Source organism: Condylostylus longicornis, unplaced genomic scaffold, assembly GCF_029603195.1.
Source record: "Condylostylus longicornis isolate FDR11 unplaced genomic scaffold, ASM2960319v2 ptg000038l, whole genome shotgun sequence".
In the NCBI taxonomy this organism is placed as follows: Eukaryota; Metazoa; Arthropoda; class Insecta; order Diptera; family Dolichopodidae; genus Condylostylus; species Condylostylus longicornis.
This window is the reverse complement of record NW_026578007.1, coordinates 3876181-3903025: the sequence shown is the minus strand read 5'-3', so window position 1 is coordinate 3903025 and position 26845 is coordinate 3876181. Positions and strand designations below refer to the sequence as shown.

The window sequence follows — 26845 nt, the reverse complement described above, 5'->3', positions numbered from 1 at the left end:
GGCCCTTGCAAAATCCAGGAAAAAATTTCCTGGGTCTATCTTTTCTGGTATGCTACGGATTTAGCGAATGTAAATAATAAGGATTTTACACGGTTTTCGAGGAGATGAGGCTTGTTCGTATGAGCTGCGGAAAAGAAGAGATCCGACGTTACCAAAACAGCTCTAAGCTACTTTAAGGTGGTGTAAACTTTGTAGGCCGCGCAGCCTAGCTTAAACTAAGCTAAAGCCAAAGTGGTTTGGTTTCAGTCACTTTATTCTTCTAAACCTTTTTAGAAAATTGTTCTTTTCAAAAGTATCTCTTAAAAATCAAATGAATTATTATTTTTAAACTAGTTATCCTGTCGATTAAAGAAATATTTCAACAATTCCATAATTTTACAATTAATTTTCCCCTCCCTTTTATTAAAAATTCTTAAAATTTTTAGTATAGAATTTTTCAATAAATAATTTACAAATGACTACAGGGAATTGTTTAGTTTAGTTGATTCAGGGAGACTCAGAAATTTAGGTTTTTTAGTATAAAAATTTTTTAAAATTGGTGTGTTCTAAAAAATTCTTTTTTTTTTTTTTTTTATTTCATGAACTTTAGATGCAAAGAAGTATGAGCTTATCTTTTCAAAACTTTTTTATACTAACAGGGACATTTTTTAGGTACCAATTTCGTTTTAATTACAAAACTTAAGGAAAATTGCTGTTTTATTAAACTATTTGTTTAATCAGTAGCACTCTTGTTTTATTTTGGGTTCTAATTATAATTTTGAAAAAAAATTTAATAAAAACATATATACGTTATAAATGCATGTATGTATAAGAAAAGAGTTTCTTCCCAATTAAACAATATTAAAAATTATGGTAAAACTTTTCTTTTTTTGGGGAAAATTTAGTAACAACAACAAATATTTAACAATTTTGCGTATCACATACATACAAACAAAGACCAATTTTCATAAGCAATAGTAGTTTTTTTGATTGGTGTTACAATTTTTCTTTCCGCCTTAAATTATGCAAAAATATTTATTATACTTGACTTATGAAAATAATAAAATTTGTTTAATATTTCTTATGATCCAAACCATAATTAATATATTTTGAAAAAATATTAAATAAATGTAAAATTGTAAACGAATCAATTGAGTTTTAGGGTGAATTAGAATTAAATCTTAAAATACACTACACAGTCAAGCAACATGTAACAGGAACATCCGAAAAGCGAAATTCTCTTTAATAAGCTTCTGTTTTGTTGCATTTTGCACTATAAATTATTTCTTGTTTGTTCGCATAACGCAAATCCTCTCTATAATTTGGCGGCAAAATAGTGATTAATATTATATAGAATCCAACTGTACAAAATTCAAATATATTCTTAAGTGTGTATAACAGTTTAAAAATATTTTAACATTCATATGTGTGTATGTTTATACAAAAATTACGTCCAACAAACTTTAATACTTAAATTTTAATAGATAATCAGTAAATACTATGTTATTGAACCTAAAATTTTATTTGTTATTTTGATACCGGAATCCAGTCACTACAATTAAAATATTGATATTGACCCTTTAAACTTAAGTAATTTGTGATATTCTTGATTCTTCAAATATTTTGTGATTTACAAGTGCGTAAATCGATTCTTAAAATGAAAATTTTAGAAAACATCCAAAAATCTTAAAATGAATATTTAAGTAGCTACAAATATGTGAAAAAATTACAAAAGTACAAACACATTTAACACGTTGTGAAAATATAGCAAAGTACGCCAAATAAAGTGAACTTAATGAAGGTTTAATTAAACAAAAATAATTAATAAAAAAATATAGTACGCGTCTCTGAACAAAAAATTTCATTATGAAAGTATTGAAACTTTCGACACCCAGAAAAATAAATATGAAAAAATATAATCTATTTGGCATTAATATCCAATTTGCTTCGCTAATAAAATTTATTTGATCTACACATTTTGAAATTGAGATTATAAACTAATCCAATGAGAACTTTTAATTAATTGTGAAGCGTTACAAATGAGTTACATGAGTAGATCAGAGTTAAATCATGATTCTCATGGATTTTTTAACAGAAAATTGCCCTTCAATGAACCTTCTTAAAATACATGCGACCTTGATTCGCAAAAAAATGTAGCCTCTTGGTAGATCTGTCCTCACGGTAAAGTAACTAAAATGAGTTGACCATTTCATATTAAGCTCGAATTTATTGGTAGAATAAGAAAACGATTTAAACGATACGTCCTTTTACTTAGTCGAAGGCGCACAATACGCTCAATTTAATTTCGACCAAGCTTCGTTTCTGTGAGAATAAAAATAAGTATGAAAACTTAGCAAATGAGACTATAGCAAATAAATTTAAAAAATTGTCATTCTTAGCTTATTTGCTTAACTAAATTTTTTTTCTTGGGTGTACCATCGCTATGAAAGCACATGAAAATTTAATTTCATTGTTTTCTGTTCTACTTCTTATCCAAACTTTTACTACTTTTTTTAAAATTTCTTTTTGGTTTGTTTGGTTTTCTGAATTATCCAATAATTTATGACATTAACACACACTTGTTTTAATTATTCATAAACCAAAATAATAATGTGTCACTTTACAGTGTTGGCATTCCATTGAATACACGAGAAAAAAGAAATCAAATGAAATTTTATTTTAACTTTTTACCATTTTTTAATTTCGTGCAAGCAGTTAATTCTTCAATTTTATTAAAATAAAAAAAAAAAAAATCTGATGTGGTCAGCACATAACCGACCGCATTGTGTATTGTCTAGTTAAATGAAAGTGTTACAGAATATTATAAAAATGTCTGTTAAATACTTCTTTCCAATTTTTAGGATATTAGTAAGCTTATAGTTAACATACTTAGAAAAATGTAAATTTGGCTCTTAGTAGAGTTTCGCTTTGTGCTACCCGAATTCCCTGAAATGCTCGCCAGTTAGTTTCGGTAACAACCAGAACTCAAATATCAAATTTCAAGAAATTCCATCAATTTGTTCTGTGGATATGGTGAAAAATGTAAAATCGGCCCGCAAATCAGTTCTCGAGCCCTGATCTTTCCAAAAAAGTAATAAGTTCATTGCTTTAATATGAGGAATTTATATATTAAATTTCAATGAAATCGGTTGATTATTTCTCTTTATATGCACAAAAATGTATATTTGGCCCGTGGTAAACGTCTAGTTGCCGATGCCTGATTTCTTCCAAAACATACCAATTTTTGCGGACGGTCGAGCTGAGCTTATATATAAAATTTCAAGTAAATCGGTTGAATATTTTCTTCAAAATGTTCAAAAATGTAAAACAGGCCCGCTAAAAAGTGCGGTTCCCGAGGCCTGATATATACTTACATATAAAATTTCATCAAAATCGGTTCAGCCGAACTTGAGATACACGCGTGCACACACAGACCGACAGACCGACAAACGGACAGACCGACAGACGGACAGATCGACAGACCGACAGACTGACAGACCGACAGGTTGCTAAAAATAGTTTATTTACACTTCCCTACTATGGAGAAGTACGTTCCCACCGAAAACTCGATATGCAAAATTTGTTGCCATCACATAACCTACCTATTGTTTACACAATACGGTCGGTAATAATCAAAAAAATTTCCGGATTAATTGGAATTTGGGGAAGCCTGATAAATTCTAGTCACGTTTTTTTTTATTTTTTATTTTTAGTTACTTTTGTTGATTTTCGCGATAAAATTTCGTTTTAGCAAAAATAAACCTATAAGAATAAGAAATCAAAATAATTTAACTAGATAAAAATTTACTGAAGGTTTGTTTATTTATTTCATAAATTATTTATTTTCGTTCTAACAAGGAATATATTTTTTAGAGAATATTCCTCTCTCAAAATGTGACGAAAATTTTCCACTATTTAATATGAAAAACCTTTAATAACACTATTTAAACCTAGTATAAGATCACAATGCCTTTCGGAACTAAAGCAACAAAAATTTATTTCTATGGTGATCCTAAGGACGATGATTTGAATTGATCTCAAGATAGTCTCAAGATTAGCCTTAAACACTATCGAGTTGCAACTTTGTGTTTTTAACATGCGATAGTGCGCACATCCATAAGAATTGAAAAACAAAATTTTTTTTACTCCACCACAATAAATATTTACTTTATCACAATTCTTAAGGAAAATAATGGTGATTGATTTTATTATGAAACGTTATGAATATGTTCAATTAAGAATTCTATATAAACTTATAACCGCGTATATTCTTTTTGACACATACCGAAATGATTAAGCCTATATTAATATAAATGATTATCATCTATGGGGTTGTGCCGAGCAAACGAATTTGAAACAAATACAAACTTCCTAGAAAAATGTCCTTGTTGATATTGCAGATTCTCTCTGGCAAGCACGTCATATTGACATTCACAGGAATTTGGGTAATCTCAGAGTAAATGATTAAATAATGAATTTTGCCATCGAGCAAAGAGCGCGTTTGGAATAGCCTATATGTAAATATTAAGACCTCTCGACTTATAGAGGAGAAGGTTGGAACAGAAAGGTTGAAACAAATGAGGATCCCCGATTTAGCCAAAAAATTTGAAACAACGCTTCCTTGCCATCCTTAATTAAATGTAGAAACATAAATACGATAGCAAAAACACGAACAACACTAATGGTTATATAGCTAGTTTGAATAGTGTCAGGAAATTATGAACAACCAAATGCATTTTGGGTTGGGTAAAATTCCCTATTATTCACAGGTTCGCCTATCTTTGTCTCTCGTTTATTGTTAACGCCTATACAAATATAGTAAAGCTGAGTGACAATAATATGGACATTTTAACAATTTAACACTAAAATCATAGGTATAAAACATTTACTAACGATTAACCTTATCAAATACCTGTAAATTGGTCATTTTTCAATATGGCTCAAATTAACACTAATTAAATATAATATGATTAAATATTTAAATATATAAATATTATTTGATAATAAATATGCAAGTGTATATGCGTTAATATAAAAAAAAAAATATTCACCATTTTGGTCATCACTATACAGTTAATCTCTCTCGTCGGAAAAAAAAGTTTAAGTGATCAAATGAACCGGAAAAAGGTCAATGAATCTAATAACAAATAAATAATCGAAAACACACAAAATTTTCAAAAAAATTTAATTAATATTTTTGCAAAAAAAAACACAACTTTTAAAATTTTAATTTAAATATTTTTTAACCACTTAAAAGAGATTTTTTTCACTTCACAGATCATAAAATTTAAGTAATTAATTTCACTAAAATTTCGAATGCCATTACAGAATTGCAAATGTTTTTAGTAAAAGAATGAATTCACAGATTTTCTTTTAAATTACAACAAAACCGCTTTCGTTATATTGTAAATAAAATTGGAAAATTACAAACAACGATAATTGCTGTTTCTTACACAATTAAAATAAATATTTTTTATCATTTTCAAATGCTGAAGTTGCTTAAACACTTTACATATAGAAAAACTACAACTCAAGCATTGAGAATAATTTAAAAGTTGGTTAATCGAAAAATTTACTAAGAGTCATAAAAATAATTTAATTATTATTACTGTTGAAAAGCACAAATTAATTTGAAATTTTGTTAGGAAGCTTCGCGATTCATCAAACCAAACTAATCAAATTTTTTAAAAAGACTAAACCGTATACAATTTGTACATAAGAAAAACTCGACAGAGCAGACACTAGAAATAAAAAATCAAAACAAAAAAAATATCGAAATCGATTAATTAATTACATAGAAAATTACATACAAAATACAAGAGAAGAGACAAAAAATAATAACGAAGAAAATAACAAAAAACAAAAAGATAAGAGAATAAGAGGCATAAGTACATTAAAAAAAAAAAAAACAAAAAGGAAATCAAACCGAATATAATTTTGTATATTTTAAAATGATATTATAAAAATTAATACAAAGTTTTTTTTTTACAAAAATTATCAATTATTTATTGATAAATACAAGGTGTTGTCTTCTTATTCATAATTGAGCAACTTACTGGCAGTGTTTCATAAGTTTTTTGGAGAGACATAGACCAATAATTATTCTAGTAATTCATCAGTTATTTGAATTCTGAAAAATTTAGCATAATTTCACGACTTTTCTTAAAACTTTTGGTCAAAACTGCCAAGAGGACTGTGATAGCCGTCCAATTAAGCACAGGTTTAAGAGGCTATTCATGAAATCTTTTCAAAAATTCGACTCATTTATAAATCTTCATTAAGCTATTACAAAAAATGGTCAAACTGAACGAAATTGCCAGAAACCAAAATGTTCTTTGCGTAGTAGCTCTTCGTTGGTGGAAGTGATAATCCTAACAGTTAATATAAATGTAATTAATTATAAACTATAAGATATTTGCACATTTCACCATATATAACGTTTGGTTTGTCACCATATATGACGTGATTGATTGTTATTCAAAACTTTTCAGTATTGCAGAATAAAATGAATTTTGGTATTTAAAATTCTATAATGAAAACTAAAATACTTTTTAATAATATACCATTACGTCAAGTGATTGTCGGATAATCGGAAGAAACCAGACCTAGATAGTAATAACCAATTCAATTAATTATAAATATATTATTGGTTTGTAACGTTGTTCGGATATAATTTTTGCTATAGTGAAATATGTCGATTAAAGGTTGGTTGTACTTGTTACGTTAATGTGATAAAATCTAAGCTATACCTCAAAATATTTCTAAAATTCGGATAAAATTGAAAGTAAATTTTACGTTTAGTATTTGAAAATTCTTGTTATTCCAATTTGTAATTAACTAAATGCCTTATACAAATCAATAAAAATTCTTTAGTTATTGTGACTATTTAACAATTTCAGCAAGTTAATAATTATTACAAGACAAACACCCTCTACATAATAAAATGAACTTGTAAATATAAAAATATTTACTTATACAATAATAAAAACTATAGCATAAATTCACAAACAACAACAAGTGTACAAAATGAATGAAAAAATAGTGTTAAACATAATTTGTAAATTTTTTTGTTGTTTTTTGTTTTCTTCTCTTATTTTTCGCGTATCGCTTATCAGTTTTCATCATAACTGAAAATAGAAAAAGAAATGAAGGCTAACATAATAATTATTGATATCATCAATTTCTGAAAATAAATAATTTGTTGTAGTATAAAGAAATTATAGCCGGTCATATTGACTATTAAAATTAATGTAAAAATTTTAATGCAATTTGAGATTTTTAATAGGTTACAACCGATTATGACTCTAATTATCGAAGCGATAAGCTGCAAAATTCTTAATTGCATATATTGTAAAAAGTTTATCAAAAGTTAGATTTATTACATCGAAATCAAAGCATAAACTTATTTGTGCCCGGAAGAGTCACATGGCAAATATATGGACATTAAAAAATCTATCCAATATAGTTGAATCATAAGCCAATGATTTATAAAGTAGCACTTTTCTCTTTAACAAGTTAAAATACTGCTGTTAACAGTAATACATTACATCACTTAAATTTCTTTTATTCGAAAATTCAAAAGATTGCATATATTTAGGATGAGGAAAAAAAAATTATAGAAACAAGCACTAACATAATGCTCGAATATAAAATATATTGAAGAAAAATAATTACGGAGTATTAGGGGTTATTGAGCTGCTATAGTTTTTAGAGGGGGGGAGATAAGTAAAAATTTTCTTCCACAAAAATGACTTACTAGTATACAGATGTATTTACAAATAAAACTTCAACTTCAGATCTTAAAAGGTGTAATGGATTTGTAAACAAACATAAGGGTAGAGGGACGGACAGAGTTAAAATAACAAGCACTTTTTTCAAAATTTGTCAATAAATGTGGGTAATTATTAAATTTTCATTTTCAATGTTAAATATAATTTTAATAATAAAGATATGGCAGCAAATTAATTAAAATAGCATTTTTTCATTAATTATTACAAAACATTAACACAACTTACAAATTATTAACAAACGTTATTTATTAAAATATAATTAAATATGAAAGAAAAATTAATTAAATCATTGCGTTACTTAAATAAAAATTAATAAATTTTCCAAGAATTTCGATTCATTGGTTTGGAAAGACTATAAAAAAATTTAACAAATTGTGTAAAATTAATTCTAAAATCAAACATGCTAGTAATTTTACTTTTAGATGACATGCAACTTTTACTTTCGTTTATAAACTAAACAAAATTTTATTAAAATTTTTAACATCATTTTCAAATAATTAATAAATTAATATAAACCAAACATGGCCAACAATATAATAATATTTTCAAGTTTAAAATTATTCTACTCTACTCTGTGATTGTACACTCTACTAGAATGATCTCTTTATTTGTCACAAGTGAATTCTTCTAAGACTTAAACTACAGCAAAACACGAATTTAATTCAAATTTTATTCAATTTATTTTAGTCATAAAAATTAGACCAACCGAAACTGAGGCAGAAGAGTGCACAGACAGACAGGTCAATCTTAAGAACACTTCTTAAATGCGTTTCTCCTATATGCATTTTAAATATGAAAATAGTTATGAATTCTAAATCAAATCATCAAATCTTAAAAAACCCTAAAAATTAGTTAACAAGCCTTACGAAAAACCTTTCCTTTCGCAACTTAAAGGAATCGATAAAGAAAGTAAAAATTATTTGTAAAATTAATGTAAAACTAATGTTATGCTAATACCAATTTATAAATAAAATATTCAAACATATTTACTAGTACCAAACTTTACCCTACTCTTAATAGTAGAAAGAAGAATAAAATAGTTTTTACACAAACTAAATGAGCAGCGAGTAAACAGAACACGCGCCAATAAAATAATGAAGCACCTTTTGAATATTAAATAGGAATTTCATATTGCGTGGAAAATGAATTTTTGATTTTCTTCACTAAAATTTAAGTATTTTGACCTTTACACGTTGTTAAAACAGAAATATTAAATATATAGCTACACACCCACATTATAAGTACTCGTATATACTTTACATTATATTTAGTACTCGTATTAAATACACGAGAAGAAAACTCCATCACTTGAATATTAAATACCACAAAAGCAAAATAAGGAATAGAACACTATATTTTTGGAGTTGACATAAATACTTAAGTTAATATTTTACAAATAAAACATCATTTTACGTATAACAACAATGGTTATTATGTGTAAAATTAATTGCGTCAATAAGCAGAATTAACCATGGTCTTGTTGGCCATTGTATAATTTTTGCTTGATTTTTGGTATTACTCGTAGTTTTTACACACACTGCAAATTTGAGGAATTCAAAAATTCAATATTATTTCTGCATAAATATTAAAAGAATTTTATTTCATTGGAACAAGTTTTCACGTTCTTTATTTTCCTATGTCTTCCAGCCTATATACTATAGTTGCCAAACAACCACTTCGATCGAAACCAGTAACTTTTTCTATGGAAACCAGCATCTTCTTTTAAATTCCTCATTTGTTCATTGACGAAATTCGACGCATCTGCAAAAGTCTGAAATTCGAAGCTTTTAACTTAACTTTTTATTCTATTTCCGACCCTATCAAAATTATTTAAGGTTGAATTTTCGGCAATTCATTTTTTGCAAGCTATAAACTGTGAATGGTGAAAATTTTCTTTTCGGAAACTATAAAAAGTTTTTGAAAATGCTTATTGTGACTAAACTTTTTGAAGTAGGTATTCAAAGTATTTTAATTGAATACATACTTATTATATAAGAACGTATATTCAAAGGGTGTTATAAATTTGGAAATCTGTTTGTAACGCTAAGAAATGATGATCTGAGGTGTAGATGCAAATATATGGGTTTGACTAACGTTAAAATAGTTCAGTCGATTTAGCCATGCTTGTCTCACCAATAACTCAAAAACTATTTGAACTAATTTCACCAAATTTACACTAATTCTTTGCTACAGTGAATGCCGAAACTGTACCAAATTGTACTTCAACTGTACATTTTCATAAGCAATATCATTTTATATGAAAAATAAACGCAATTAGGTCCACTATATATGTTTGATAAAAGTAGTTTAAAATTCATGGCTTATTGTGGTAGCTGCCCTATAACTTTACAAGTTATTTGTCTATATTTGACTTATACTGACACAAACGAAATCGCAATGTGGCAATTATTTTCGATAAAATTTGTTAATATTTTATGAGTTCATGGTTTAAGTGAAAATTGTTTTAAGCAAATACGAGTATTTAAACCAAATTAGACACGAATATAAAAATAATGTTTTGATTTGTACGGGTGTTACATAGTTGACAGGCTCAACTCCATCTATTCTCGTAATTATATATACAAAATTATGTTTCGTTTATAGTTTAGGTTTAATTTAAAATATGTGCATAAAATTTAATTTATACCTTTCTTGTTATGTTCTTCTTGCTTCTAAATAATTTAATCAGTTCAATTTTAGCTCTTTCAACATAAACTTCTTGTTGTCAATTAGAACATTTTATTTCTTGTATAATTATAAAATTAGATTTAATCACATGAACTCTCTTAAAATGCTAGATTTTTATTTGAAATTCACTAGAAAAAATTTTTTCGAAACTGAAAATCCACAAACACAATAATATATCAATCGTTCTATTAATTTGACCGAACGCTACAATTTTATATTTAATTCAAAAATTTGTAATTATTTTCTTTAAATTTAAAATTGAAACCCCGAATAAATAACAAAGAAACTGGCAAATTATAAAGTTTTACTAATTTTAATAGAGAATAAGAGTACATAGAGTTGAATTACGTTATCGTATTATTTTAATAATTTTATTATCATATGATTAAATAGATAAGAAAAGAAAATATTAATAAAAAACAAAAAGAAAAATGACGAAACGTATAAAAAATTTATACACGATCAAAAGTCGAGATTTAAGAAAGAAAAGCTTCAGGGTTATTTTTCTTTATCATATTTTATTGTTAGAGTATAGCATTACCAAGTATTTCAGAGTGTTTGCATATTGAAATATCACTGAATTTGCAAAATAGCACTTAATTAAATTGTGGTTTGATATTGAGCAGGAGCTAATTCATTTGAACTCCAAAATTAATCAGTTTCATATCGTTTAATACACCAAACTACTCTCGAACAATGGTTCGTAAATTTAATGTTCTTTTACGTGGAAATTCGTGGATGCATTGCTCTTTTCATTTTATAAGAGAGAATTTCAGTTAATATAAACATAACAAAAATTAATGCAATGAGATTATGCATTACGTATGCTGTGTACGTTATACTGTGAAAAATATGAATGAAAAAGTATGAGAAAAAATTATCCGAAGAACAACACTGTTGGTTGTTCCTCTCAACATTAAGCATGTGTATAATATATTGTTTCGAAAATAAATACGGTTAATGAGTTTCTTAAATAAGCAAAGGTAATATTTAAATCACTATTTTGGAGTTCATAATTTTTAATTTAATTTGGGTAACATAACTTTTAATTTTCTAACTTGACTCAATTTTAGTTGGAATTTTCATTTCCTAGCTGTTTTCTTACATAATCCGAAAATTTTTATTATACATATTATGCATTATTCATTCAGTTCGATACTATCACACGACAGTGTTATAACAGGCATCTAAACATAATCCAATTCAGTTTCCGTGCTCATTGTAGCTAAAGAAAAATAAGAAAAGACTGCCTAATTTTCAGTTTTACCTAATTAAAGAATAATGTTGCGACTCTGATGACCTTCAAGGTAATTCATAAATTAATTCGGAATAATATTTTATATCACAATTTTAAAAAATTAAAAAATATTCGTTAAAAATTAAATTTGATATAATTCTTCTTAAAAATTTTATTAACGTTCCAACATAAACAACTTAACATCCCAGACGGAAGTTACAAAATTTAAAATTAAAATGTTATTTGTACTAACCGTAAATCTGCTAACTGAATGTTTTACATACACATATTATTTAAATAGTAATATACATTTATAAATATGTGTATACACAGTCGAACTCGTTTAAAATTAACTTATTTATGAAAATTCTTTAATATTAAGTATAGGACGTTTTTGTCAAAGCTTATAAACAAGTTGTTGCACTAATAACCGTGTTATACTTAAAATGAGTACACTTTTGTTTTAGAAATATATGTGACATATTCTGATTTCACTATGTCGAGACTCGTTTAAGTATATTTCGATTTATTACAGAAAAATTTTCCAATATTACTAAGGTGTATTCCAAGAAAGGTGATAAAATAAAAATTTTATGAAAGCGCTCTCAAAGCTTAGATATGAAAAACTTGTTAATTTTTACCGACCGCATTGTGTATACAATAGGTGGGTTATTTTTAATTAGTTACACGATATAAAAAAACCCATAAACGAAAATCTAAATTTACTGTAAGGGTACGCACAAGTTATATATATATATATATACAGACGCTGTAAATTATTTTTACTATTATTTTTTCAATTTTAGCAAACTCTAATAAGTGTTAATTACTTCATCGTAAAATTTTAAAAATTGCATGTTCTGCAATGGAGAGAGATGGTGTTCTTCATTAACAGGGAATGTACTGTACGTATGTATGTCGTTACGTACAAATATAAAAATTTATATAAATAAACGGCAAAATAAAAAAAAAATCGTAAAATTATCGCAAAGAAAATTTGCCGTGTTTCTTTTTTTTTGTTTTTTTATTTTTAACATGTTTACATGATTAGATAAAATTAAAAACACGAGAATAGCTTGTAAGCTTTGAGCGTTGCTTTAAATTTTTTTGTTTATATTAATTTTAATAATATTATTTTTATATTATTGTTAATAGAGCGATTTCATATACGTGATAAAACTGATATATAAAATTCAAAATAAAAAATTATATGAAATTCTATAATTAACAAAGAAACAAATTTTACTTATTGCGACTGACATGTGAATAATTTTAATTAACCATACAGGCTTATTTTATAATATAGTACTTATATGTATCAAACTGTCACTACTCAGTTCTCTTCTTATATACTTAATTTATTACATATATAAAACTGTGACTTCTCAAGATTCACGAGAAAAATGTTTTTATAATTAATGAGAAAAATCAACTATTCTCTCGTTTAAAGCTCATTATTCTCTCCATTAAGCTTTTGACATTAATTACGGGAACTCTCGTCATTCTCTCATCAATGGAAATATTCTCAAATTGCAGATTACGTAAATTCCTGTCATTAGTTAATTTGTTTTGCAAGAGCACTCATTTATTTGCGTTTCTAGTTTTTTAAGTTCAAAAAATTAATTGAACGCCAATATGTTAAGTTCACTATTCTGTTTTTTGAGGTTCATTATTTTTTTTTTAATTTATTTAATTTATTTTAATTTGTTTTAAATTATTTAATTTAAAAAACTGGGAAAAAATTTTAAAGAGTCGAATAACAACACAATGAATTTGTCTAAGCGTATGCATACATATATGAATTATAAAAATTGATAAATTTTATATATTCATTAATATAACAGTAAAAAATGTAATAATTTTCTAAATGCTATATAACAATTTATTAATGTCTTCAATTCCAGTATCAAATGAATTAAATTAAAAAGTGCATTTATGCACTTTGAAAATCACCCAGTATATAAAATTCACATTTGTATTTGAATTTAAACCCACTTTTAACTACCCAATAATAGATGGCGCTGTATGTATAATTTTCAAATTCATATTTAAACGAAAGAAAACTAATTAGAAGCGTTTTGTTATTGAACTTTTGAGCTTTTCTTTTAAATTTTCTTTTTAATATCTTATCTTAAGTGAAAAATGATAAATTACTGATAGATATCTGATAAAATGATAAATTGTTGACATATTACAATTGCACCTCATCATATTCATTTGATTTATAAAAATTGATAAAAAAACAACTAAAAAATTAAATTTTCAATTTAAAATTATTAATTAAAAAAAAAATTATTTAAATAAAAATTTTAATAAAAAGATGCTTCTATTTTTTATAATTTTCAATTTTTTATTTAATTATAAATTTATTAGCTGTGATTCTACAATTTCTGTTGATAAAAAAATTCCAATTATTCTTTATGATAATTCGAAATTTGATGAGAATGGAATTTGTTTTTCATCATTAACACAAGCTGATTGTAATAAAAATGAAATAATAACAGCAAAAGGAACAGAATTTGGTTGTCCAGCTTGTTCTTCGAAAGGCAAGCAAGGTTAGTAAGGTAGTTATATTAAAAATCAAAAAATTTACAATCAAGAATGAAAATATTTTAAAAAAATTTTATATTTTAAATATAGTTAGAGATGTTTGTGGGCCATTTGATGATGAAAAATGTCAATTTGGATTGATTTGTAATACTGATGATGGTGTTTGTGATCTTGATAAATGTAAGTAAGATAGAAAGTATCATGAATTCATTTAAAATTTTCATACGTATCAATTTTGTTATTAAATTTTATTTCAAATTCGGAGCTACTGTTGTCTACAACAGGATTCTTGCCAAAATTTGTTTAAGAAATCTTCAATAACACAGATGTGAAAAGTTTCGGTTTCTCTTTTAATTACAAAATATTTTTAATTTCAATTAATTTAAGAGTATACAAAAGCTTTACGTTTTTGTTTAAATTAATTTCACTTTTCGAAAATATAGAATTTTTTTCCGCAATTGTTTTTCAAGACGATTTTTCGTTATAGTTCTGGAAAGGCTTATTTTGAAAATGACCCAAGTCCATTTGAAAGCAATGATAATGTCAATAGTTGGTATGGAAATTCATGGAATTGGATAAGAAAATAACTAAATATTATGTAAAGTGAATAGACAGTTGATCTAATTTTTGGTTACTTTAAATGGAAACCAAACAACGCAATCATCCAAACCAGCGACTTATTTAGTTTTTATTTAAAATGAACTTAGGCTGAATTTATTCCAAATAAAACATGTGATATAGTTAGTTGTTGAACATTTGGATTAAAGCAATTCAATATAGATGAGCAATTTTTAAATATTAAAATAGATGAGCATTAGACTATAGATCAGTAATTTTTAAAAATTAACCATTAAATCTGTTTATTTTACGAAACTTGACCAAATGTTAAAATTTTATTAAGACTCTCTTACAATTATTGCTCTTAACTAATTACCAACAACATACTATTAATATCGAATACATAATAATTTCGAATACATAATATTGAAACATATTTACATATTACATAAATTAACTACCTATATAAAGAAAATTAAAAAAATATATTTATATTATTTTTTAATTGGTATTCAACACCAACCCACAACTCAAGTAAATATGGAATTAAAATTAAAAGCAAATTATGAAAGTAATTTTTATTTTCCTATTAATGTAATAAATATTTTTGTGCAATTTGTTGCCAGACATAATAAAATTAATTATTTATTTAATATTTTTATCTTAAATTGTATCATAAAAATTTTAATTCATTCTTTTATTTTTATAAATACTCAATGCAATTTGTTAAAATAGAAAAATATGCTTGCTCTTTTATGTGTATAGAACAAAGTGAGTGTATCACTTAAAGTGTGACCAATGTTTGTAAAAAATAAAACATGTAGTTAAATCAAGCCTAAAATAAGAAATATTATTCAACCTCTTGACCCTTGAATTCTGTAGTCTTCTTGAAGTGCTTAAATTTTGAATAGTAAGTCTTAAATCACAATATTAGTGATTTTTATATACTATAGATCTTAGAAAGCAGTTTGCATTAAAACGAAATTACGTTTATAATTACAGCTCAGATATGCTAGAAATTTTCAATTAGAATTTAATTCCCATACTGTCATGAAAGTTAATTATTATGATTGGCTAAATTTAGGGTATAATTCAGTTAGTTACACTGAAAAAATTTTCACTATTATTTTAATAAAATTGATATCAAATTAATAAAAATGTCATTAAAATACATCCAATAATGAATAACTATCAAATTAATAACGAATTATTAAAATAATAACACTTTAGAAGAGAGAGAATGAAAAATGAGAGAGAACTTAATTTAAGTGTTGTTGTTGTAAATTAATTGCAATGATTATTAGTTTAATGCATAAAAACTTTATTTTAATTATTTAAGACTATTGATTTAATAATAAATAATATTTTATTAAAAATTGATTGCTGTTGATTTAATAGCATCTACTATGGATTTAATAATAAGATTACTAATTTTAATAAAGAAATTTATTAAATTGATTGGTCAAAATGTCAATTTAATAAAAAAAGATTTTTTGTTTAACAGTAGCAATTGTTAATTTAACAATACTCTCTATTAAATTAATTGCAAGTTAGGGTGATATTAATAGTAAAAACTATTGATTTAATAAAAGGAATTGTGACTGTTAATTTAATAATTCGTTGATTATATTAACAATATTTATTATTATGAAATTGAATTGCTGTTGTTCCTAGTGAACAAAAAAATTAACAAATTTTTTCTATGCTAAAAAAATTTTTATCAAGATATAATAATTTTATTACCACATTCAAATTATTATCTTGGTAAAATCTTTTTTATCATAAAAAAATTTAACATTTTTTTTAATTACCAGGATCAACAACAATTCAGTTTGAAAGTAATAAGTATTGTTAATATAATCATCGAATTACTATCTTTACAGTAACAATTTCTCTTATTAAATAAATAATTTTACAATAACTTTCTAATTTGGAAAATAAAACATTATAGTTATACTTTGAAACTGAATTTAACCAAATTTTATTTTTCATCATTTTGATGAACTAATTCATGACACTATTTCATATTTCATATTATTCATTACATACAAAAATATTGAGCTCTGTAAAAGTTATTTTTTATATCTAAATTAATTAATAAATTGATTATTATATTAAATTTTTTATTGTTGGGTGTCCGTTATTTTCTTTTAATTCTTAAAACAAACTCTTGAAGAAAAGTCCAGAATGATGATGCTGGCTGAGTATATTTAAGATGAAAAACATGAAATATTTTGAAGCATATATCAATAGCCCTTGAATTAAAATGTTGAATTGAATAATCTGAAATTTAAATTTAAGTATTACAATAACAATTAACTTTCCCAATTAATTTCTCTTTGATAGAAAAAATAGTTTAAACTTACTTTCAATTTTTTGCCAAAGCAAAATGTGTTCTTCTAAAAGCACTTGAGCTCCTAATTGTATATACTTCTATATCTTAAATTAAAAAAAAATATGGTGTGGCTGCAAGTGTAAAAACGTTTGCACATCTATGTTTGCTTCTAGGTATACATAAATACAACAAGAAAAAAATAATAAAATTTAATTTAATCTTTACGAAAATTTTCGTTTATTAGTTTACCTTAACAAATTTCCTTAATTTTATATTTTTTATTTTATAACTTATTTTATTATTTTATTCCTTATTTTAAGTTATAAATACTTTAAAATTCTCACTAATTTTTTTTTTTTTGACAATTAGAACTGAATTTTATTTAAAGTTTCACAAATGTTACTGCAACAATACAGAATATGTTTTTTGTTTTGCTTCTAGATGACTACTAAAATATTAAATGAGAAATTTACAAAACTCTTTCTTTTTATTTTTATTTTGATAAATGTTTTTATTAAAATTATAACATTTCGTCAAAAATAATAAATTTGTTATTGAAATAATAAGCAAAGTTATTATTTAAACAACTTGAAATTTATATCTCTCAAAAATTCCCGTTATAAAGAAGTAGACAACTGTCTCCACTCTCAAAATATTTGAAAATTTTGTAAGTAATAACATTAACGTATAATGATATTTCAACAAAAATAATAAACTTGTTATTCGAATAATAAGCATTGCTATTATATTAATGACTTGAAACCTACATTGCTCAAAAAACTCGAAAGATCTCTTGTTAATAATTTACATTATTCTCTCACTCTCAAAAATTTCGAAAATTTTATTGCAAAAATTATTAAACGAACAAATTGACTATTATTTTAAAAATCGATTCTGATTTTAACAAGAAGTAACGTTATACTGATGATTCTTATTATTAATTCTATGACTTGCGATCGAAATAACAATTTTTGTGATCAAAATAATAACAAATTTTTTTTTTTTAATAACAAATTTTAACAATTTTTGTTATTATTTCAAAAGTAATATTTTCAGAGACTATTTCGGAGAAGGTTGTACATTTGATAATTTTTTGCATAGTTTTAATAATAACGTTTATTATTTCAAAAACTTTGGTGATTATTTTAAAAATTTTGTTGTTTAAATGTAAGTTTGAATGGGCGATTATAAAAAAGATAATCTTTTACAGTTCAAATAATAATAAATGACATTACTTTCATAATAAATGACATTATTTTAATAAAAATGATTGTTAAGGTTTTTAATAAACTTTTTAACAATCGATTTATTAAAAAAATAGTGAAATTTTTTTGAGTGTAAAGTCGACTAAAACATTTTATCATGTTTTGCATTTTTAATGTAAATCTGAATATAACGTGATTAGCGAAAATTAAAAATATTTCTTTATTTTCAACAAAAGTTTATTCTTAACTTTACCAAATCACAGATTTTAAACTCTTTCTGTTGCATTAACCTCAAATGGTATACACTGTATAGCTTCTAATAAATTATTTTTTCTTTTTAGGTAAAAATTTCAGTACAAAAAGTAGGATAAAAAAAAAACAAATACCACGCATTTAACAGTTTCATTACATCTGGTCCGCATATTCTAAATTTTTTTTTTTTAATATTTCATTGATTTTTTCATTGTTTCATTATTGCAGCAACGTGTGCCTATATTTATCATTTGAAAAATTTAAGGGAAGATGAAGCAAAAATTGATTCAAGTAAATTACCAACATGTGAAATTGATGGTACTTTTGCAGCAGTTCAATGTAAAGGCGATCGTATAACTGGAAGGTAAGTTGAATGTGGGTGGCTATTTTTATGTTTTTTATGAACTGTTGAATATTTTTATTGCACTTTATATAATTTTTCCAATATAATTTTATTTTTACTTTAATATTTCATATTGAGAAACTTTGAATACAGGGTTTAACATAGTTTTATATCTGGATTTATGAAATCAATTTCTATTTTTAAATATAACTATAAATTCTTATATATACATATATAAAAAGAACTATAAAAATTTAATTAAAACTGCAAGTGCATAAATGACATTTTCATACTAAAATATTGAAGTACTTAAAACAAAAAATTAAAAAATTAACTATACTTGACTAAACGATAAATCAGCCAAGTTATTAAGTATTAAGGTAGTTAATTTTCTCGCTATAGTCAAGAACACGGTTGTGAAAAGCTGTAACAAAAATACAATGAGCCCGTTTTGATCCTCTTTTCATCCTTAATTTATTAGACAATAGTATACCACCCACAAAATGAGCTTTGCTGTAATTCTTTAGACTAGTCCATTGAAAAGTAAGGCTCGCTTAGTCCTTTGATAAGAAGGTATTGATTCAGTATGCGAATCGATTTGTGATCTCTTTCATTACTAAAAGCAATTGCATCATATAAAAATTGAGAAGTTTTAAGGTTAATGTATATTAAACTAAGCGACTATTATAAATATCAGTTCAAATTTTATTATAAAATAAACTCGAAATAATTTTATTCCTATTTGTTATATATCAGGTTCAGTTCATTATTAGGATTGTGCTTAGACGTCTCTGATAATCTCATTGAATATTTAAACTTCATTCTAACAATCAAAGGAACACAATTTTCACTTTTGTTCTATACAGTTTTCTTGTAAATTTCGAGCAAATAAATTGAAAACGTTAACAGTATCCTCTTTATTGAGATTAAAAATTGAAACCAGATTAAGCATTAATATGAGAGTAATAATTTTTGTTCGATTCTTATAATTTTTAGCACTTTTCCAAAAATTTTTTGAAAAAAAGTGCTTATTAGTTTCACTCTGTCCGTCCGTCCGTCCGTCTGTCCGTGTGTCTGTTTACAAAACTTCTACACCCTTGAAGATAGAAAGCTGAAATTTTATATGTACATAGATCTTTACTAGAAACTTATTTCTGTAGAACAAAATTTTTACCTATCTCCTCCCCTCTAGAAGTTATACCCCCCCAAAACCCTAAAAATGGCCTTTTTTAACTATTTGTTGCAATGAAACCATAAGCATTTTTGAAATTTTGCAAACGCAGAAAAGCAGCGGCTTGCTTCCCCTAGCGCGGCATACTATATTTGAACTTTAGAAAAACAAAATGGCCGTTCAAATTTACCGTTATCTAAAGTCCTTTTTTTGCAAATTTTTGATGTCGTTTTTTTTCCAAACTACAGCCTGTAGAAGCTTGAAATTTTAGGAGCTTTTAGACATTATCAAATAGTTCATTTCGCTAGAAGAAAATTTTTTTCCATCTCCACCCCCTCTCAAGTTATCGCCTCTTGAAATTTGTAAAATTTGAATTTTTGACACCTTATATTTTCGAAACCGCAAGCTTTTTCAAATTTCTATTAACGCAAAAAGTTAACGGTAAATTCCATGAAATTAAAAAATATAATTATTTTTCTTAACTCACAAAATTAAACCTTAAAATCGAGCATTATGTTAACCCCACTTTATATTAATTTTTGCTTTATTTCAAAGACTGCATAAATCATTCATCCTAAATATATGCAACCCTAGAAATAGTTTTGTATATGAATGAAAATAATTTTAATAGTGTGATAGGTACATAGACTACATAGACTGTATTTAAAAGCAAAATTTTCATTTGTTGAAGGGAAAAGTGCTACAATACAAACCATTGGTTTGACCCAACTTTATTTTAGTATATTTATGCGTTAATTAAATTTGTTCATAAACATTGCTTAATTATCAGCAATATTGTTATGAGCAGCGCAATTGAGTTATAAGAACTGTTTTGCTTTTATATTATAATAGCCAAAATATATTGCACATCTATTACGTTATGTTTTTGAAGGTATGTCTGTGTTGGGATTCGCAGTTATTGTTTTAAGATTTATAGAAATTTTTATAATCTTAATAAAAAGAAATCTCAAAAATATTTATTTTATTACGGAATCGTTTGATTTGTACAAATTTTGCTTCATTTTACATAAAATCTCATCTTAAAGAAGATTTACTTTTATAATATGCCTTTAAACACACATATTTAAGAATTTGGGAAGAATTTCATTTAATAAACAAGAATTGTTAAGAATTTTGTTTGATAAAAATTCTAAAATATTCATTAAGAACACAAAATTAGCTAGCTAGTCCCCAGCTATTCTACACATCTCGTACAGAAAACCCAAGAATATTTCCACATTAAATAACCTAATAAAACCAAAAATTTATTAAAATTATTTCCTCAAATATCAGAAAAAAGCATTGAATTTGAATTTCTTTTCAAATTTAATTTGCCGCATAAAATTTTTGTTTATTTTTTCTCATTTTCTTCCCATTTCTATATCAACTGAAGACTTGTAAATTACTTGAATTACATAACAGGAAAATAATTATAATTATATGTAATTATAGATTGAAAATTATTAACAAAATCCACACACACACACTCTCTCTTATATGTATATAAAAAATGCAAAAAAAAATTTACACGTTACACAGTAAAAAAAAAAATAATTGCACAAATTGAAAATTATAGAGAGCGGCAGTAGAATTTTTTTCTATATTAACAAAGTGAACCTATAAATTTAATAAATTAAAGAGAAACAAAAAACAATTGAATAAATTTAAATAAATTGGCAAGTCTATTAAATTATAAACACTTGTATAGTAATTTTTAAAATTATATACTTATAAGTATATATATATATATACATATATATAGTGAGCTCCCATACACAAAATGTATAAAGTTTAACTTGTAACTATAAACTTTTTGTTAAAACAAAAAAAAAACGAAATATTCAATACGCGTAGAGGCCAGACCTATGAGAATTTTATGTCTGCATTAAAAAATTGTATTAAGAGAAAAAAACAATAAAGTAAAATTGTAAATTAGTGATTATAAGAAGGTGAAATTAATGTGTTTTTCGTGTTTTAGAATTCTTTTAGAGTTCATTATAATTTTTGTATAATTGTTTCTTGCGTCATTAAAACTTAAAATTTAAAGATAACTTCAAAATCCTATGTTAAGAAGATTAAAGTCGATTCAACAAAAAATTTCTTCATATTTTTAAATGCAGAATTGAACACTGAGCATCAAATCAAATTATTACAAATGCAGAGATGCAATTGAATTCAAGTTAAAAAAAGAAATTTAATTAAAGCTGAATTGTAGATTTAAAAAAAAAAAATTAAATAGTAGAGCTAAAATCTCATCTTTAATTGGACAAAATCGGTTTTACTTAGAATCCCAAAATATGACTTTCACTTTTCAAATATTATGCACCTGGACTGAAACTATTAATCTTCAGTTTATTTTATTTAAAATTATGTGCACTAAATGGTGCGAAATTTTACTCGATTTTGTAATCTTAAAATAATTTATTTAAGGATAAGGCAAACACGAAGCGGTAGAATGCATAATTGCCTCTATAAAGATAATAGTAGGTAATCACAAAAAAAATTATTATCGCTTGAAGCATTGCAAGATCTTAAAATAACCACTGCTCTCGTAAATCAAAAATAATTTGGAAATCGAAAAGTGTTGACTCAAATTTAATTGATTAAATCTTAAAACTATCCCAAAATTATTCCTAAAATTATGCAATATATTTAAAATTTGTTTAAATCAGAGTAATAATCATTAATAAACTTATTATCAGAGGTAGGAAAAGGCATTTTGAAATTATTAAATTTATCTGAATACAAGGGATTTCGTTGGGTCATTTATAACTTTGTCTAAAAAAGAAAAACTTGAAAATAGAAAGAATTTAATGTAAACTGTGAGGAACGGTTATTTTAATTTTTATAGAATTAACTCATTGCATTCAGCTTTCTGTAGAATTTTTTATTCTCAATAACCCTGTAAATTAAATCCGAACAATTCTCAAATTTATTTGTTCCCAAAATATTCATTACCCCAAATATTAATTCTTATTTTTAAATTGATTTGTTAACGAAAGCTTGAGCCATATAAGAATGGGGTATGAAACCGAAACTTTATCGAATAATACCATTTGCTGATAAAACTTTTCCAAAAATCTAGTTAGATAACCATAAAATTTTCGATTCATTCAACATGACACATTGTTATAAAAAAAAAAGGAAAGAGGCAAAACTTTATTTTTCGAATTTGATTATTAAGAAATAATATGATCATACAAAACTGTTACATTCTATACATATATGTTGCCGCTAATCCCCTATGTCAACTTACTCCTGCTCCAACATGATTCCTCTATGTAATGAGTAAAGACAATAGTAAAACATGCAAAAACAAAATTCTATTGAATAATGCTTACATGAAAAAGTAATAATTTTTTTCTTACAGATGTTTTTGTTTCAGTCCAGAAGGCAAAAGAATTTACGGTTGGGCATGGTGGAATGAATTACAAGATAATCAAATGAATTGTGCCTGCAGTTTATTAAAATATAAAATGGAGCGTCAAGGATTACATGGCAATACAATGCATTGTGATAAAATGGGAAATTTTGAGGAACTTCAATGTATGGATGGTATGTGTTGGTGTGCTGATACATTAACTGGTGAAATACAAAATAATACAAGAGCTGTACCAGAAACTATGTGGAAATTTTTACCGTGCTGTAAGTGAAAGATATTTTATATTTGTAACTCCCTAACTGCAAAGTTTAATATCTGCAATATTTAGATTAATCTTATAGCAAAGTCTTAGAAAACCTTCAATCACACTCGTAATTACCTACTAGATGCAATCAGAAAAACAAAAATATTTAAAAATTATTTAAAAAAATTTTGGTATTGATTTAAAAGTGAATGTTTAACACATTTAATTTTTTATGCTTTAAGACACGTCCTCCAGGTATTCATTATTGATATTTATTTTTAATAGAAGAAAAAAATAAAAATCTTGAAATCAGTAAGAGCTTTAACACTCTTGCTGTTGAATGACAAGAAACAAATAGTTTTAGGCCATTTACTTAAGAAAAAATAATTTTAAAATTATTTTCAAGAAAAATAGTGTGAATTAATAGTAATTGATTTCAAAATAATAATTTTCTTATAAACTAAACCAAACACGTTAAAAGCAAATTTGACAATTAATTTGATCTTAAGGCTAATAACAATTTATTTTTTCACCTATTAGTGACATTTTTTTAGCATAAAATTTATGAACTAAAATTTAATTCTTAATTAAAAGTTCGCAATTTTCGCTAACTGTTGTGATTCTGTATAGTTATGGCGTATTTGACACAAAATTGTTAAAGAATAATATTCCTTATTGCTCTTCCAACTATGGCAATCAAATCCAAGGTTTGCAAAGCTGCTTTCAGTTTCCTATATGTCCGGACGTTTGGATATTTCTTACGATATTTTGATTGGTTTTACTAATGACATTATGCTTTAAAACTTTTTCGATTTTAAAAAAATCCGGAGACTGAAATCAAAGCACACAAATTTACAAATTAGTTTTAATATCAGATATCAAATATCAGTCCTTCGGTACATAAGGGTAAATCGAAAATTTTTCTTGTATGTGTGTAGTTGTAAGTAGCTTATAGTGTAAAAATATTTTTGTTCGGACTTTCGGACAGTGAAAGGAAGCGGACGTTAAGACAGCAAGCATATCCTTTTAACAATATAATGTTGCATAACTTTAGGAGAAATATTATATTAATCGCTTTAAAACTTTAATAGATTAAAGATTTTAATTTTTTTAATTAGTAATTTACTTAAGAGACAAGAGAAATACTTTTGGTTAGAAGAACAATTACTGCAACATTCTTACTTTTACAGGAGTTAGATTGTTTATGTTGTGTCTAAAGGAAGATCTGTGGAAATTTTGATTCATAAATAATAGAATTTTTTGGATAATTAAAAAAAAAATTCGTTTAAAATTACAATTAAATTGCGGAAAGAAATCAATTTAAGTGCTAGAAAATATATTTTGATTGTTTAAGGCAATTGCTCTTAGCTCTGACACAACTATTTACATTTTTACCAGTTTAACTACAACTCAAGAGGGAGGATATGTAAAATATTTAAAATAAGTACATTCTAGATAAATAAGTACTTCAGTAAGATCTGTTGCAATTTGCTGTCTTGACATTAATTTAGATGGCTAAATGTCAATTTGTCATTTTCGTTTTGCACTTCTTAATTTTACTGCATTTCTTAGAAAATAAAAAATTTTCTTTTCGTAAATATTTGCAGATGATAAAAAATATCATGGTGATCAATATTTGAGGCAATGTGAAAGTATCGATAGAAATCAATTAATTTTAAAAAAAGCTTTAGCAGCGCATGGTACAACATTGGTTGAATTCAATAATATTATGTGTGATTATGATGGTAGCTATGGGCCAATTAGAAATCTAGATGGAAAGTAAGTTGATTTTATTTAAATATAAAGTTATAAATTGATTTTATAACTTTTTAATTTTTTTTTTAGAATAAATTGTCAATGGACTGATGGCAGAAATCTCCCACCATATACAGCTGAATCGAAATATTTTGAAAAAATGAATTGCAGTAAGTTCTAAAATAAAAAGTTGTTATTTTTCTATTTTATAGCACAAAACAGAGCATTATTGTGGTTGGTGGACAATAAAATTTCAGTTATATTTGGTATACTTGAATTCTCTAAAAACAATTAGTCGGAATTGTAACACAACCTTACATTTACATTTGTGCTATATTATAAGCAATTCTCTACTTCATATAGCGACACTTTATTTTAATGTATGAAATTTCTAAAATATTATGATTTTCTTTAGAAGCAATGAGGAAATTTTAGCTGAAAACTCACACTTTTAAGGTTTTAAGTACAATATTCGAATTATTCTTTTACTACGATAAATTGTTGCATTCTTTTAGGACATTATTAAAGAAATAATTTCAAAAAAGAAATAATTTTGAAAAAGTTATTCACAGAGTTTCCATAAATAATTGATTTTTCATTGGTACTGGTGCAAAACAATTCTCTTGAAAAATAATTTTTACTACTTACAAGATCAGTATAACAAATTTTTAAACGGAAACACAGACAATCGAACAGACATAGTAATAAAAATATTTTTTAAAAAATTTTTGGTGCATCTAAAAAACTCTGCAATAAATTTATTTACCACTACCTTGATTCTTATGTATCTAAAATTTTCAGAAAATCAAAATAAATTTTTTGATAAATTAATAGAGAAAAAAAAAGTAAATATCACTGGCTCTATGAGACATACAAAATAAAATGAGTAATATTTATAACACCTACATTGGGGAGCTCAGAAACATAACAACGTTTAGACTATCAGATGTTTCTGAGCCCCTCAATAAATGTTGGTGCTATTTTAAGTAAATATTAAACACAATCTATTTTTTTCCTCAATACAGTTTGTGCACGAGATAAAAAAATATTTGAAGAAGCTGGTTTTAATCATCGTTTAAATTGTGACATGTATGGAAATTACAAACCAGATCAACATATTAATGATAAAACATTTTGTGTTGATCGTGATGGTTTTGCTGTGAGTGGTGCTATTGAAGTTGATCCAAATACAGAAATTGATTGCAAAATATATACATATTACGATATTATTCTTAAGCCAGAAAAAGAAGTTTCAGGTGAAAATGGAAATGGTTATGATGATGACAGCGATTATTTTAAAGATACTAACGAAGATTACAATTGAAAATTTTTTTAAAAATAATTAAAATTTAAATT

At 25.2% G+C, this 26845-nt stretch overlaps 2 protein-coding genes across 4 annotated transcripts in view; one reads left to right on the top strand and one right to left on the bottom strand.

Moving 5' to 3' along the window:
• Nucleotides 1–26845, bottom strand: part of LOC129609300 (uncharacterized) — a 236994-nt gene that overhangs the window by 112220 nt on the left and 97929 nt on the right. The gene's annotated exons all lie outside the window — the stretch shown is intronic.
• Nucleotides 14003–26835, top strand: LOC129609244 (uncharacterized). Its single transcript, XM_055521176.1, has 7 exons — nt 14003–14249; nt 14335–14424; nt 18823–18958; nt 23479–23753; nt 25342–25513; nt 25580–25659; nt 26515–26835. The coding sequence occupies exons 1-7, from the start codon at nt 14015–14017 to the stop codon at nt 26811–26813; spliced, it is 1287 nt and encodes a 428-aa protein (XP_055377151.1). The 5' UTR covers nt 14003–14014; the 3' UTR covers nt 26814–26835.